This window comes from Ammodytes marinus (genome assembly GCF_949987685.1).
Source record: "Ammodytes marinus genome assembly, chromosome: 19".
NCBI lineage: Eukaryota > Metazoa > Chordata > Actinopteri > Uranoscopiformes > Ammodytidae > Ammodytes > Ammodytes marinus.
Genome location: NC_137223.1, coordinates 21,273,630 through 21,290,632, shown reverse-complemented (window position 1 = coordinate 21,290,632; position 17,003 = coordinate 21,273,630). Strand labels below are relative to the sequence as shown.

Here is a 17,003-nt window from a genome sequence, read left to right as displayed (position 1 = left end):
TCATTGTACTTTTTTCCCAAGAGCTGGCCAATTTTGCGATTCTTCTTACTTCCATAACATGGAATTTATTAAAGGTCCATAATCTGCGTTTAGGAGTTTATATTACTAACTCTTGTCCGTTTGTATATGTATATTTATCCTATACACCCAACTAGGGGTGGGAATCGCTTGGCACCTCACGATTCGATTTGATTCCGATTCAGAGGTCAACGATTCGATTCAAAATCGATTCTCAATGCATCTCAATGCAAAATATTTTTTATGTACATGCCCATGTGTGATTTTCTAAAATATATTTATATACACATCTGAGTTTGCTACTCAGAGTTTTCTAATCCCTTCATACTTTTGTGATGATCATGAAAGACAATCAACAGATAAATTACCTTCTCTAATATTGTATTAGAGAAAAAGCTTTTCTTGTCACAAATATGACTTTCTAGGAACAGTGCAATAATCAATGCAACTTGCATTTCAACACAATATGGAAGTATGTAAAAACTAAACCGATTCAGTTTTATTTTCTTTCTAATCTTGTAAATCATGTTTCTATAGGATTTCTATTTTATTATTTTCTATGTTATTTGAACATATTGTGCAAAAAGTATGGCTTTGATTTCAGCTCTCATACAAAAACGTAAATAGAAATAAAGCCAGTGCTGGTCATATGGGTTTGCTGCTCTAAGCCCTTTTGTCGCCACTTTTGTTAAAAAAAAATCGCACATGTGTGGTGTGCATGTGCAGTGGCGAATCGATTTTTATTTTTTTTTAAATGTAAAAAAAAATTAAGTCCGATTATTAATTTACCTGAAGATTCAGAATCGTTCGAGAGAGATTCGCAATGCATCGGAGAATCGATTATTTTTTCCCACCCCTACACCCAACTCTAATGGCCATTTTCTAAACATTAGTAAATGAGTAAGAAAATACCGTATCCAAAATATGTTCCGTAAAAACTGAACACTAATATGGTTTATACAACATCTATATTTCTGTTTTTTAAAGAGAAGCAAATTAACGCATAATTAATTTGATATTGCCAAAGCTCTGAACATTTTTTTAAATATATTTTTAATGGAAGTAATCAACTGTTTCATGAATCTATAAGTTAAACATTGTACCCTTTTCACATGTAGTGTCTTGCCTTAAGCCTAGATCATCTCAGTAAATTAATCTTCCCAAACTGTATTTTATTTGCACACAACACCACCAGCAGCTGTACATCCCACTGGGGCATGATGCTGCCCCATGGGGCTGAGCCGTAATACAATTCTCTTCTCTTCAGCCTCATATGACTCACTGAGAGCCTCCATTGTTTCAAATGGTTGCCTTAAATAAACGGTGCACTGTATTTGTCCTATTAAAAAGGTAAAGAGTCAAACTTTCTTAGTTTGATACAGAAATCCCTTGTGTGCTCACAGCAGTATTGATTTATTTCATGTACAATAGAACTACACGGGGAAGTCGTATCCCCACAAAAGATGATAGTGACCCGAGCGTGGGTATTCATTCACGATCGAAGGGACACATTCGTCAAGACTGAAGGAGCATTCAGGCTGAACGCAGAGAGAATGTTGAAGGTAATTGTACACAAAGTCAATGATGAGACAAGGACTGGAAAACAAAAATCTACTCTCGGGGGACAAAGACATCTCCATGTAAGTTGTAAATGTACAAAAGCAGAACAAATATGTGCTTGGCCACCACTAGGCTCTCCGGTTGCCATGTTGCTGCGCCGTGTTTCAAATGTAACATTTTAGAGGCTGCTGTCGAGGGCAGTAAATGCAAAAGGTAGAATGAATAACATTAATGATGGCTGCAATCCATTTAGAGTCGTAGAGCCAGTTCCAGGGCACTGGTATTGTGCATGCTGCTTACTCACATCATTCATTTATTATATGCACCTTTGCTTTGACAAGGGGGTTATAAAATCTACAGAATGCCGGTTACCATGGGAATTATGTACCAGGTTGCCATAATAGACAAACAGTATTGCAGTTGAGTCGTTGTGATCTGCTATTCTAACCGTATGTATTGTGGTAGAATGATTTTACAAGCTTTTTGGATTTTCTTTCTTTATGGACTTTGATGTTTTTACAGGCTGATGTTTATTTTTTTTATCCAGCCAAGGCAAGATAAATGACAGTCAACACTGGCAGCCATACACGTGCGTGCTGGCCATCTTTGCTGACGGCCAAAAGCCTTGTGGGACTGCCTGCCTGTTCCAATGAGCAGTGCTGGATGACTGATTGATCGATCCATGTGTTATTACCGGGAGTGGCTCTGGGGATGATGTGGCCGCTATGACAGCTTCAGGGTCTTTATTAAGGAGTGCACGGCGGAATCATAAACCACTTCTTCACATTAATAATTATAGCTCCATGACAATATGGTCCCAAATTGACATAGCAATCTTCTCTGGAAGAGCAACCCATATCATGTATACCACATAGTATTCCCAATCTTTCCACTAGAATGCTTGATCATCACTGGCAACTGGGCAATATTTTTTATTTAAATCAGGGGAACTAGATTAATTCCTGATCCCTTACCCTGTATCACGTACTGATTTTTACGTAGCTTCTCCGCTCCTTTCTTCCCTTCGCAGTTCACATTCATGAAATCAATGTTCAGTATTCAGTAGCATGTCCTGCAGCATCTATAAATCAAGGCTGTGAAATGTGTACATTGCTGTATTTATAGCACGAGGAGCCTCTGTGTTTTTTTCGTGCAGGTAGTAGCCCTACTACAGTACAACTGATTGCAGTGACAGTGAGGAAAAGCCCCAGTTCTATCAAAGCAGACAAGAATAATACCATGGGCTTGTGACTGCATCGCGTGTCGTGTCACGTTCCCAAGGTGATACGAGCTATTGGTACTGCAGGGATTCGCAGGGATTTTTCCGGATCAATAAGAGAGTGAAGAGGACTTGGAACAGTATTGTTTAGTGCCCGTGTCCTTGGCCATATATCTCACCAGGCAGTTTCTCACAGGAATCTAACCGAGCACAGAGCGGTGTTGCATTCTCGACCAATCATGCTCTTTCTAAGTTAACTGCTTTGCACTGTATGTCAGCTTGCGTCACCAAGAGGGAACTTGAAATGGGTTTGGTTTGTAAAGGGCAGCGTGAACACGAAAACAGACCGGGATTACTTTGTTAAGGGTGATTACTTAAGGTCTATTTTGGTTGTGGTTGAGAATTGAGAATTATTCAGAAACAATTATGAGAGTCCACGTACCTTTTTCTAATCTTCATTGATAGTGCGGATAGACATAGATAAAATGGGGCAGACAGGGGAATGACATGCAGAAAGCGACCACGCATAATGCGACCACGCATAATTAATAAGAAAAAATTATAATTGAAAATATTGAAAAACATTTTTAAAAAAATCATGTTTTTTTAAAAAGGTAATCCGGGAACTATGACTTTACCTTTGAGGATTATTTACCTTTGACATTAACCTGCAAGTTCCCCAAAATACGACTGTCCAAGCCTTATCTGCAGCAATTGAGCATTCTTGTTATTATGTGAACCCATCCACGAGTACGTCATCAAAATGACTCCTTATTGTATTTCCTGTCTGCCATCTGACGCAGTGCAATGTCTGCAGCAGCTAGACAAGCAAAGTGGAGACACACCAGATAATCTGCTTTACAGCCTCATTTGTCGGTCCCTTGCATCACAGCAGAGTCATTTGTATTCCCTCCTGGTGCCGACACAGCCGTTGTGCTGTGTTGGTGCACCTTCATGCAGTGTTAGGAACTGGATGGCTGAAATGAACAAAAGGCCCTGTACACATGTAACAGCCTTGGTGTGTGTTCATGTTTGTGTGTGTGTGTGTGTGTGTGTTTGTGTGAGTTTGTGTGTGTGCGCGCTTGCCGCTTGTAGGCCTATATTTATACACGTCAAGCGGAGAGATGTTCTCTAGTACCGTGGCAGATCCTCTTTGTTTTACGTCAGAAAGTATTGATCTTCACATTACTGTCAGAGTCCCCTGGTCACGAGGTAGTTTGACTGACACACACACACACACACACACACACACACACACACACACACACACATACACACGCAGGATTACTCAAGGTAGCCATGCACGTGTCGGATCATGATAAACAGCCTGCTAGGTACCGGGAAAAGCAATGAGAGCATTTTAGTATGCCTATCACACACACACACTCTCTCACTCTCACACACACACACACACACACACACACACACACACACACACACACACACACACACACACACACACACACACACACACACACACACACACACACACACACACACACACACACACACACACACACACACACACACACACACACACACACACACACACACACACACACACAGCATGGAAATAAAGTGAGGACATACGTGCATGCAACATTTCCTCCCACATCCTCATCTCCCTATAGGTCATTGCATGTCCGAGGAAATGCCGCTCATGCTAATGTATTTAATTTTTCAGAGCATAGCATAAAATGTGGTTGAACCGTAATCTACCGATTTACTAGAATGCAGTAAAAAGTGTCAGGATTCTGATCAACACATTAGAGGTGTCTGGCTGAGTTTTGTATCACATATCCCTCCAAGTGTAACATATTACCTGACATTAATCAGGCAGCTGTATAATTCTTCAGTGATGAGTGTGATGGGGGGGATGGTGGCTAGGCCTAATGGGGATTTGTAGCTACTGCTACAGTTAATGGCTTCAGGCCTGTATCATGCCTGATTGCCAAATTGACAAGAGTGTAATTTTCAAGTCGAAAGGGACACAAGTTTGATATACAATTTTTAGCACTGTCTTAACAACAAAGCAAAGAAAAATTTGGTTGACTTACAAATTGTGATGATTTTTTATGTCATTTTTAAAAACATTTAAAGCGGCAACGAGTAACTTTTAAATATCTTTTAAACAGCCTCATGTTTCCTCTCATAATCATAAATTACCTTTAACAGCAAACAAGTCCATCAGTGCAAAGAAAGACGTTTTTATATAGTTTTTATTACTGCATTTGATCTGGTCGTACACCCAGTCCGATTTTCGGTTCACGCGTGCATGCTCTATGGTCACATATCCGCATTGGTCGCAGATTTCAGTGTGGCGCAGGAACGCGATTTGAGAAGCCTATGGCTCCTGGTGAGGGAAGGGGATAGGGAGACCAGATCCCAATTCACCAGATGTGGGACAAAGACTACGTTTGTGCGGGACAAAGTGCCGTTTTCTTTAGCAAAATAAACTCGTGTCACCACCGGTAATGCCAGAGACACGGCTTTCTATATTAAAAAACACTATCTTTAGATCAGCGCGCAGCAGTTAAGTTAGCTACTGTTAAACAAATAGAGTTAAGGCTGCGGCTTCACATTAAAAGCATTTCACTGGCTTCACATAAGCATTTCACTTGACAAACGTGAGTTGGCTTTTATTTTGAAGTAACAGAAAGGAAATGCTGAAGCAGGCAGCACCTTCACAGAGCCCAATGAGCCCAGCAGCCCCCCGACAGTGCGATACACACACACAGAGACAAACGGAGAGACGCACACTCACAGACTGCTGTCTCCACACAGCTATCGGATATATAGGCTACCAGATTATAAAACACGCATTTAAAAAGGGGGGCTCACTTTCAATAACAATGCGGGACAACGTCTCAATTTGCGGGACGTGTGAAAAGTAATGGAAATGCGATCTGGTCACCCTAGAAGGGGAGCGGGAGCCTTGTTTGAGACAGTTATTTGTCGTCATAATTGATAACGGGGCTGAACCATCAAAGCAAAAAAAGAAAATGCAATGAAGAAAAGCAAAAAAGGGAGAGTGATAGGCGGGTGGGAGGGCGTTGCCAAGCAACGTATAGGCCTACACAATTTCACGGAGTGAACCTAGACTGCAGTGTTTACTCCTAAATGAATGAGCGGTAGCCTACTAAAGACTCGTTCAGCTCCGTGAGAGGTGACAATGCATCAACTCATTGCAATCAGGTGTGTTTAGCACTTACTGGCATTAGTAGATGCTGTGTCACCACCACTCTCACCGAGCCGAAAAGAGTCCACACACGGACACGCACCATATTGCTTCCTGATTATTTGAATCTTGCAGCCCTGCACGAGCAAGCAAACAGCTTCACGACAGCTGGCGTCGTAATAATACTACCGCTTTTGTTCAAAGGTGTCGCCAACTTTACTCGACTTACTCGTAGTAGCTTTAACACGTGCTGTGTTTCATATGTGTGTCAACATACTCCAATATCTTTCTTAATTTGCAATTTTGAATGATTTCTTAAAAGCTGACTTTTCTATGACCGACTTTTAGCGCAATTTAAATATCCGTTTAAGAGATATTTTTTACTTTTCTTAAAGATAGGGCCAAATACAGGTTGACTATCAATGCATTTTTGACTGAACACAACCGTAGTTAATGTAAAACAACCCTAGGCATTTTACCTTCTCATTAGTTGTGCCTTTTTAGTGTGTGTGTGTGTGTGTGTGTGTGTGTGTGTGTGTGTGTGTGTGTGTGTGTGTGTGTGTGTGTGTGTGTGTGTGTGTGTGTGTGTGTGTGTGTGTGTGTGTGTGTGTGTGTGTGTGTGTGTGTGTGTGTGTGTGTGTGTGTGTGTGTGTGTGTGTGTGTGTGTGCATATTGACTTGGACGAGAGCCACTTACCGATGAGAGTCAATGAGCAGGTGTGTTGGGAGCTTATTCATTTTTAATGGAACATTCAGCAGGAAGCGGGGTCTCGGAAGGACCCCTCTTAACGACGCTAAATATAGCATCAAAGAGCAGTGAGGGCCTTGCATATTTAATGGGTCAGCACCCAACTTTGGTTCACGGCTCATCATGCGTACTTCCTGTTGCTGTGTCTTCTGCTCTGCTGTGGTATTTTGTGCGCTGCGTGTCACCAGCTGCTTGTGAAGTCACATCACATCAAAGGGAAGAGAGTGACAGCCATGTTTTTCTCTCATGTTATTTCAGGCTCATGTAGAAAAGATTTGTGTGTTTTTTTTTGTTTCACTTGACAGCTTTGTGAAATATGAGTCACTTGGGAAGTCATTTGATTGGTTGGAATGGCTGTGTGTGACAATAAGTGCTCCCTGCGCTCTGTGTGGTTTGACATCTGTTGTCAGAGACACTTTTAATCCAATTAATTATCTTTTAATTAAAGCATCCCAAAGCCCTTCTCCTATCTCTTTTTTTCAGAATTCGGTCGTAAAAACCCCAAACAGCTCAGCACTAGTGTGTTGTCAACATTTTGGTTTCCATACCGGTACCAATAGGAATTTCGATACTTTTCCGTACTAAAAATTCTTAGAAGGGAGCGCTTGTGATAGAGTGAATAAGTTTATCACTCTATGTATCCGGCGACGTCACTTCTATTTTAGTGTAGTGTCATATGATTGATGGTGATCGCTTTGTGGGTTATGTATTTGCAGGCACACACAAAAGTAATTAAATTGAGACATGCATGCAATCGCAAACAAAGGCAGCTCACTCGCCTAAAAATAAAACAACATAGATGTGAACTCTATATATCGTTGCTGCAGACAAGCAGTAGCAATGTTGTTTCCTTTGGAATAGAACATGCAAATGAGCAAAAACTTGACGTTTGATACCTAGGGGCTATTTCAGAAAAGTCTGTTTGAAATCCAGCCAGACTCCTACGCGTATAAAAAAAAACAGTTGCTGCTGAACTGTTCTAGGGGCAGATCGTGAGAGCATGTGGGTGAGTGTGTCCCATATGACACAGATACAGTACAAGAAGACCAATCTTTTTTTTGCCACATACAGAAAAACTAGAGCAGTAGGCCTGCTGTAGATTTGTTTTATTCTTCGGTGCAAAATTACATTTCATGTGGTTTGCATCATTTTGCGTGCAGGGAGGTGACTTTTATTAAATATTCAATCAGTTACAGTGCTCAACACAGATCATTCATAAAAATAAAAATAAATTGGGTTTTTTTAGGCAATACAAAGCCGGTAATCATTACTTGCAGGTCTGTAACAGGATTTGAACTCTGGTCTTCTCGCAATGAAAATGGAGCGTGAAAGTGGAAATAGGTTTTCCATTGCCTCTAAATGGGAATTGAAGCCATAGTGCAACGAGTCCCCGAACTTGTTAGTTTTCTCTAATTTGCAGTCTGATGCTTTGCCTGAGAACGCTATGCGAATGCCGCCCTGCATTCTGGGTAATGACCCCAGCAGTCATTATTTCCAATGCAAGCTCACCTCTAGCTTAAACAACGTATAGGCTAACATCTAGCGATTAACCAGAACAACGATTGTAGGTAGCACTGCTTAAATGTGCATTAAATAGATAGGAATTTCCCTCTTTGTCACAAAAGAAAATGGGGTTCATGAGAGGTGTTATGACCCAAATATTGATTTGGATTTGAAAATTGCTTTTTGGGCACCACCTCGATGTCGCTCACCTCATCTGTTTTTATTGAGTCTGGCTCAGACTTGTGCGGCCAGCGGACCCTCCTCCCTGTGATATTGGCTCCTCAGTCATCTGCACCTGTGTGACAGGTCACCCTGGTTACCCCTCATTCTGATTTGAAGAATCCCCGGGAGGCGGGCGGCCACTGACACGCTCTCTTGCCACGTGATGGATGTGTTTTTGGGGGGTTTTCGGGCGTGGGCCAAATAAGTTCTAGAGCAGTAATTTAGTTTAATGACTCTGTGGCTTTTTTGGTGCGGGCCAGGGGGAGGGAGGGAGGGAGGTCAAATGCATCACTGGCCTCCATTATAGTAGCATTGTGGTCCGGCTGTGAGACTGTTTTTTTTCCTCAACCTTCTTGACCGAAGATTTGCTGCAGGGATCGGTGACAAACTGCCTCTCACAATCCATTCTGGGTTGTACCTGCATCAGGGAGAGGCTTGAGATACAACTCCTCTTGCCTCTCTTCATCATTTGGTCCTGAGCTACAGCTTCTCATCTCTCTCTCTCTCTCTCTCTCTCTCTCTCTCTCTCTCTCTCTCTCTCTCTCTCTCTCTCTCTCTCTCTCTCTCTCTACTTCATCCATCCAGGCATCCTGACACACTGCTGTAGTGTCTGACTAGACAGCACAGACTGTACCCCATTAGAGGTAAAGGTAACAGGGAAGTAGCAGCTTGCAGACGGTGTACAGAAGCTGTAATGTGGAGCTTCTCAGCTGCTGTCTCGGTGCAATAGTTCCTCTGTGTTGTAGGTTAAAAAATGAGCAAATGTGTCTACCAGTTGAGTTAACTATTATTTATGGTCAGACAATTAACAGAATCATGTTCCCATATTGAGAGAAAAACAGCTTGGGGCATTTTAATGATTTTTTTAGAAATACCGAGGTCACAAGTGGAAGTGCCTGCTGAGGCTTGAAATAAAGAGTGCAGCAATTGTCAAGCCTAGTGGTGATGAAGCTAGTGTGACACCCCCGCGGTCTGCAAGTGAGAAGATCATGACCTGATCTTGGTGAATTGCCTGAAATAAAACAAGAATGCAGTACTTTAGTGACCAGAGCAGTGTGTGTGTGTGTGTGTGTGTGTGTGTGTGTGTGTGTGTGTGTGTGTGTGTGTGTGTGTGTGTGTGTGTGTGTGTGTGTGTGTGTGTGTGTGTGTGTGTGTGTGCGTGCGTGTGTATGTGTACGTTCTAGACTGTGTATTAGCTGGGTCGTGCCTGTGTGGATGAAGATGACAAGAGCAAAAGCAAATCATGAGATTCTGGTCTTCCCTGTAGACTCATAGTCGTGCCTATAAAGTTCTAAGAGGGTTTTCACAGTGTGCGTGTGCCGTTGTTTAGGGGACATTGCGGCTGGTGACGCTGGTTTAGTTTTATAACGGCAATAATAGAAAATGCAATTTCCCTCTGCCTCTGCTGCTGCCTTATCTCGCCCCTACTCTTCCCCCCATCGTCATCTACTCATATTGCCTAGCTACGCCCAGGAAAGGCCAAAGTAAAAATGTGAACGTTCAGTTTAGCATCTATCAGCGTCCAGACATTGACAGAATTGCCTGTGTCCTCCAAAGCTGATTAGCATTGAGCGGCAGTCATGCTTCCGGCCATGTGCCCCTCTCCCTCTTGCTTTTTTTTCACTCTTTCATTGATTTAACCTCCTACACTGTTCACATTGACAAGGCTTTTTTTGTTTTCCCTCTATTCCTCTGTCTACTGAATGGAAGTTTGAACACAGCGATGTGGTTGCACCAGCTATTACTGAATCCACTCCTAATTCATTACTTTATATAAACAGGATATTATCAAGACAATTTTTACTTCTTTAACTTGGTCATTTAGCTAACAGTTTTGCTAACATCTGCAGTTGCTGGGTGTTATTAACATGTGTGGTGCAACCTAGTTAACTTTCACTTAGTAAATACTTACATTGCAACTTGAGTTAAAGGTGCAACCACCACCATGCAATGCAAACATTAAGCTATCAGCCAAAGGATAAACCCTTCACAAAGCATTTGAACTCCTACTTGTCATGTTTAATAAAAAAAAAATGGATATTACTATTCATTATTCTTTGTTAGAATGAAGTCATGTAAAATGTCCTGATATATTTGGGGAAATATTTTTGACACAGCAACATTGTTATGTATAGTTTAGTAAACACAGAGCAATGCAAGGTGCTGTCTTCTTTGTTGTTTTCGTTGTGCAGTTCAAACATGTTGGCCTCTAGAGCGGCTGTCTCACTTTGACATGGGTGTGAATACAGCGAGCGAGCTGCTGTTCTTGATCATTGCTTGCACTCTGTCAAGTCTCCCTCAACCCTTCTAATTGGGATTCTTCTCACTTTTGAGCTGGGAGCTTTCAAAGACAATGGTAGTTTCACACAAAAGACTAGAAAATAAATCTCCCATGCGTTTGTCAGTTATAGAATGAGTTCTGCTCTTACACGAAAGCATACTTAAACAAAATCACTGTAGTCTCAATACCTCTTAAATCAGGTCTGTGAAGGACTTGGTCTATTACCAGTGATTTTCAATATTTGATCCTTTTTACTACAAATCATGTGTACTGTGATCGTGCTGTATGCTTTGAAATGTTAATGACGTGACAGCTGCTGGCCTCAGGTCAGTGTGTGAGTGTGTGTGTGTGTGTGTGTGTGTGTGTGTGTGTGTGTGTGTGTGTGTGTGTTTATACGTTAGCAAAGTTTGAATACAAACAGGGATAAAACAAATGCAAAAGTGGTTATTTTGAGGGTGGAAAAATAAATGATAAAACACCTCATTCTCCCAGATCGTTGGCTGTAATGTAAAGTTGACCTGATTTTGAAGTAATGGCTCAACATGCAAAAACACTGCAAATGACCTTTAACATAAAACAAGAGAAACAAATGAATTACAGTGTGTGATTGAACAAGTCCAATATCTCAGACTTATACAGTATATATCAAATCTGTGTATCCTTATTCTAGATGTGATATCATCGATCATATAGGACCTTGGGAACATATGATGCACACGTTTTCATTATCTTCAGTCATTAATCATGAACATCCTCAGGGCATCCTGGTAGCACGTGTCATCAGGCCACATCTCTAGTGTGCTTTCAGCCAGGGACCTCTGATGAATTTCTGGCCATCTCTATTACTGTGTTCATTACCTTCATCTCTAAATACAATGCCAAAAAACATTAAATACATAAAAATAAAAAATAAAATGGACTTATTATTTGTAATTGATATTGAAAACAAACAGTTGCAGCCCAATGATCATGGAAGTCCTCACAATAATATTTTTTATATTAAATTATCATTAAAATATTCTATCTAAAGAGCAAGAAAGGACTTTACATTATTTACCACTTTACTGATGCATCAAAAAGTAGGCAGATGTATAAACTGTATCTAGAAATAACGATTTAATTACACAAGTGCTAGTAAATAAGCTTTAAACTGATACAATTTTGTCAAAATCCATCATTATTAATGCCATTATCCAATCACTGTAATGAATCCCAGAGCTTTTCCAATCACGTCTGGAAAATGACGTGCCACTTAAAATTCTATTTGGTAACTGGTGAAGGGAAACGCATGCCGAATACCCTGGTGTACTATCGGGAAAACCCTGGGCGTGATTTCCTCTGCCTCGAACACTCCCTAAACCAACTGACACTAACTAATTGACTTGCAGCACAGCTTAATAAAGCTAAAAGCAGGAAGAGCCATCTAGCCGACCCATTACATAGGACTAATCCTTTACCGTTAATTAACTTTTTTCCCCCTGTGTCAGACAAGGGGAAATTTATAATGCTGTCAAGGTTAGCAATCAATCTCACTTCAATGTCTACCTGATAAATTGGAAAGGAATATTTCAAAATGTGATGTTGGCAGAGAAACCTATTTATAGGCCAGGTTCAGTGTCCACTTCAGCTGAAATATTAACATGGTGGAGGAACATAAATTGATTCTGGTGTTCAGAAAGTCAACACATTCCCTTTGAAAAAGAAAATGCAGCTCCGACATCTAACAAATAAATGCATAGTGTTTGGGTGGGCGGATATTCCTGTGTGGGTGATTTTGCACTATGAATGTGTGTATTCATGTCTATATTTTTGACTGGTGAAAATCCCACAGATTTGACTCACATGAATGAATAGAACTGCTACAGACGGATTTGGATGCATGGTAGAGAGGACAGTGCACAACTCTATCTCGGATACCACGAGACAAAGAAAGCCCATGTCTCTATTAAAGGATTCAAACCAAGGCTGTTCAAATTCATGTTTTAATTTTTTTTTAATCTGTTTTAGCATACTAAAATTATTGCAGCCTTGTCAGTGCTGTTACAGAATACCTCAAACAAATCAGTACCTTGTGTATTCCCATTGCCAGATATGTATTCAAGGGTTTATATAATGAAACTTTTGACTTAAAAATTATGTCAGCCTTGAAGCCACTAATGGAGTCTCAGAATGAAGAGATGTCCTTACATATTTACTGCTTTTATGAACACAATCTGGTGAATTGTCATGCCAGCTGGTTGATAACACGAAAAATAATTTTAAATTATATCAACACAGAATCATATATCAAAACCTATCCTTTTTTTGATTACCACCAGACCATTTGGAAACATATAAGCCCTAGCATGCAGTTAGTTCTGGAGTGTTTTTAAAGCTTCTGAATACTATGTGAACCATGATACTCAGTAGTCATCATGATAAATAAGAAGCCAGTCAAACATTCAAATCCAAGCTGTATTGAAATCAAGTTCAGGTGCCAAAATCACTCAATTGTCCCAGAATCGAAAAGTACACTTATTCCAACTGGAGATTGTTAAGTTTATTAGTCATGGGGCACTCTAAGGCCTCAGCCCAATGTTAGCATAAAACTGATGGTTGGTTGAAGGACCGGTAAGGGAATGTTAATACCTCCTTAGTCCAGCTAGGCATAGACATGTTGTTCTCTGTCTTTTTTTATTCTTTGCAGTCGATCATCTGCAAGTGTATAACACAGAATACAATGCATTTGGGTCGCATACACTGTAATAGGTACAAGTGCTGTTGTGGATGTAACGCTGCTGAAGAGATGCCACTTCCTGCTTTGCAAGGACAACTTCCATGGATTGCTTCCTGCAAATAAAGGAAACGTTAACACATTCAGTGAAATGATATTATTTGGGGGCATTTTCGCCGCAATTGTATAAATGACAGATGCAGATGGTGAACTTGTGAAATCCTTCTGAGACAGGGACCAATTTTCCCTCCTAAGAATGCAAATTAAATGATTTTTGAGACCATTTCTTTTTTTATGTACACAGTGCTCACATATCAGTGCAAACACAATTCTTACTGAGTTCTCTCTCTCTCTTCTTTCAGGCCATGGAACTAAAGGGGTGTTCGAGCTGCTGGCAGGGTGGAGGAGAACAAGGGAAAACCTTCCTTTCAAGGAGCGTGTGGCGGACGCTTTTGCTGATGTGATGGTGTGCTACACCATGACCAGCTCACTCTACATCATCACCTTTGGCATGGGAGCTAGCCCTTTCACCAATATCGAGTCTGTGAAAATATTTTGCCAGAGCATGTGCGTTGCCATCCTGGTCAACTACTTCTATGTGTTCTCTTTCTATGGCTCCTGCCTGGTATTTGCTGGACAGCTGGAGCAGAACCGCTACCACAGTGTTTTCTGTTGTAAAATCCCCTCGGTAGAATACCTGGACCGCCAGCCCACGTGGTTTAAAACCATGATGAGTGACGGCCATGACTTGTCCACACACCACGACAGCGTCCCCTACCAGAATCACTTCATCCAGCACTTTCTGCGCGAGCACTACACGGAATGGATTACCAACACCTACGTCAAACCCTTTGTTGTCATTCTGTATCTCATATACGCTTCTTTCTCATTCATGGGATGTTTACAAATCAGTGATGGATCGAATGTTGTAAATCTGTTGGCTAGTAACTCTCCGAGTGTCTCGTATGCTATGACCCAGCAGAAATACTTTAGTAACTACAGTCCTGTGATTGGGTTTTACATCTACGAGCCCATCGAGTACTGGAACTCCACGGTGCAGGAGCATCTGAAGACTCTGAGTCACGGTTTCAACAAGATCTCCTGGATGGACAACTTTTTCCACTACCTGCGGGTGGTGAATGTGAGTGCGTCAACAAAGGGCGACTTCATCAGCATCCTCAAGGGCTCCTTCCTGCGCAGCCCGGAGTACCAGCACTTCACAGAGGACATCATATTCTCCAAGAACCGTGAGACCGATGAGTATGACATTATCGCCTCGCGGATGTACTTAGTTGCACGGACGACGGAGAAGAAGCGCGAGGAGGTGGTGGAGCTTCTGGAAAAGCTCCGTCCGTTGATGCTGATCAACAGCATCAAATTCATTGCCTTCAATCCCACGTTTGTGTTCATGGACCGCTACAGCTCCTCTGTCATCTCGCCCATCCTGACCTCAGGCTTCAGCGTACTCACAATCCTCATCCTCACATTCTTCCTGGTCATCAACCCCTTGGGGAACTTCTGGCTCATCCTCACCGTGACGTCGGTGGAGCTGGGAGTGTTGGGTCTGATGACCCTCTGGAACGTTGGCATGGACAGCATCTCAATCCTGTGCCTTATTTATACCCTCAACTTTGCCATGGATCACTGTGTACCCCACCTGTACACTTTTGTGCTGGCCTCCGAGCACACTAGGACGCAGTGCATCAAGTTGGCGCTGGAGGAGCACGGGGCGGCCATCCTGCAGAACGCATCGTGCTTTGCGATCGGGATCATGCCCCTGGTGTTTGTGCCTTCCAACCTGACCTACACACTGTTCAAGTGCTCCCTCCTCACCGCGGGCTGCACTGTGCTGCACTGCTTCGTCATCCTGCCCGTCTTCCTCACCTTCTTCCCACCATCCAAAAAGAGACACAAGAAAAAGAAACGGGCCAAGCGTAAAGAGCGGGAGAGGGAGAGGGAAAGGGAGAGGGAAATGGGGGAGATAGAATGCATTGAAGTCAGGGAGAATCCTGATCATGTGACAAATGTCTGAGTGGTTTGTAGTTTTAGCAATGAGCAGTGAAGTGGGTATCCATCAGCTATTGGTGGATTGGAGGTGATCTCCAACAGCGAGGCGCCTCTTGCTGTTCGGGCGGTGCGAGATGTCCCCTGAGGAGTGGGCACTTGTCACTCGCAAACAATAGCAGCTAAGCTGGCCAGAGTAGAGCGCAGCCCCACTGGTCAGTCATTCAGTCCTTCAGTCTGGACAGTGTATCTCATTTGCACAAACTGCAACATGCTGATGGTTCTAAAGCTCTTTCCCAACTGTTTGGTATATACAAACAAGTTAGTTGTGAGAAGTTATGCTTGCTAAAACTGTAATTAAATTCTAAACATACAGTATGTTAGTCAATCTAAATATTAGCAATTCCATGTTCCATCTCCTGCAGCTCTCGTCTCAAAGGGAGTGAGGAGCATTAGCAGTCTGTTGAGCCAAGGACACTCAGACAAGTTGGTGAAAGTGGTTAGGGTGATCATACAAGTGTGCAAATTAAACTGTACAGGAGACGACTGTGCACATGCACCGTACTCCTCACACCTTGATAACAGCAAAAAGAAACGAAAACCAAAATCTGTGGAAAGAGAGAAAACTGTGGAAAGAAAGCACACCGCATGCTTTTCTGTAACATTAAAAATAGCTGAACAGCTGACCTGGGCAGATGGTATACACTGTGTCCATTATGAAGAATTATCTTGCACATTGCATCGTGTGAATAGAACTGTCAAGGTTTAGATTAGCAGGAGGCAAATATTTCTGATTTATTCCAGAGGTCACATAGGGTCTTTGGCAATGGCAAAAGGAACTGCAGTGGGCTGCAGCATATGACGAGGAAGTGATACGTGACTGTCGTGCAGCAGTATTTGAAAAGGCAGTAAGTCTGAGTACGACTTAAACAAATCCGAAACTGCTTTTGCACCAGATGAGTGAACCAAAAGTAAAGACAATGTTGTCTCAAGGCTTGAAATATTGAACTTGCTAAGGAGTTGATAACAATGGAAATATTCCATGAGAGTATGAATGTCTCTGTGATCCACTTACAAAGGCACTGGTTACTGGAAGGTCTGATTGTGATTCTAAACTAGCAGTGGTGCCAAATAGTGTACAGTTTTTCTTTTGTTTGACAGATTTCTATAAAAACTTAAAAGTCTCAGTAAGCTTGAACTTTCATACAAATCAACCATAAAACATGACTTATTCGAACTGATTTGATGATTGCTATTTATTGTTGTCCAGGTTTGTGAAGCAGATAATGAAACATGCTTTAAACTAAGCTGTGAGTCACTTTTTGTAAAGTAAACTGTCTCTGAATAGTGTGAATCACTGATAAAGAGACAAAGGCTGACAAGAGTTTCGGGGTTTTGTTGAAGAAGTCACAAGAACTCATTCAATACCACAATGATTTTGGTTATAACACTAAATTACAAAAAATTCAGCACTACAGTACAACTTCACTTTAGAGATTAAATTCCTTTATTGTGACAGGTAACACTTATAGGTCCCACACTATGTTAATTTTTAGGT

The 17,003-nt window shown here is 41.7% G+C and overlaps 1 protein-coding gene across 1 annotated transcript in view; it reads left to right on the top strand.

Moving 5' to 3' along the window:
* ptchd4 (patched domain containing 4) overlaps positions 1 to 15,473 on the top strand; it is a gene marked incomplete at both ends in the record, with an annotated part of 31,742 nt that extends 16,269 nt beyond the window's left edge. Inside the window, 1 exon segment of the mRNA XM_080047451.1 lies at positions 13,804 to 15,473. Within this exon segment, the coding sequence (XP_079903577.1) occupies positions 13,804 to 15,473 (1,670 nt within the window).
* Positions 15,474 to 17,003: the final 1,530 nt, after the last annotated feature.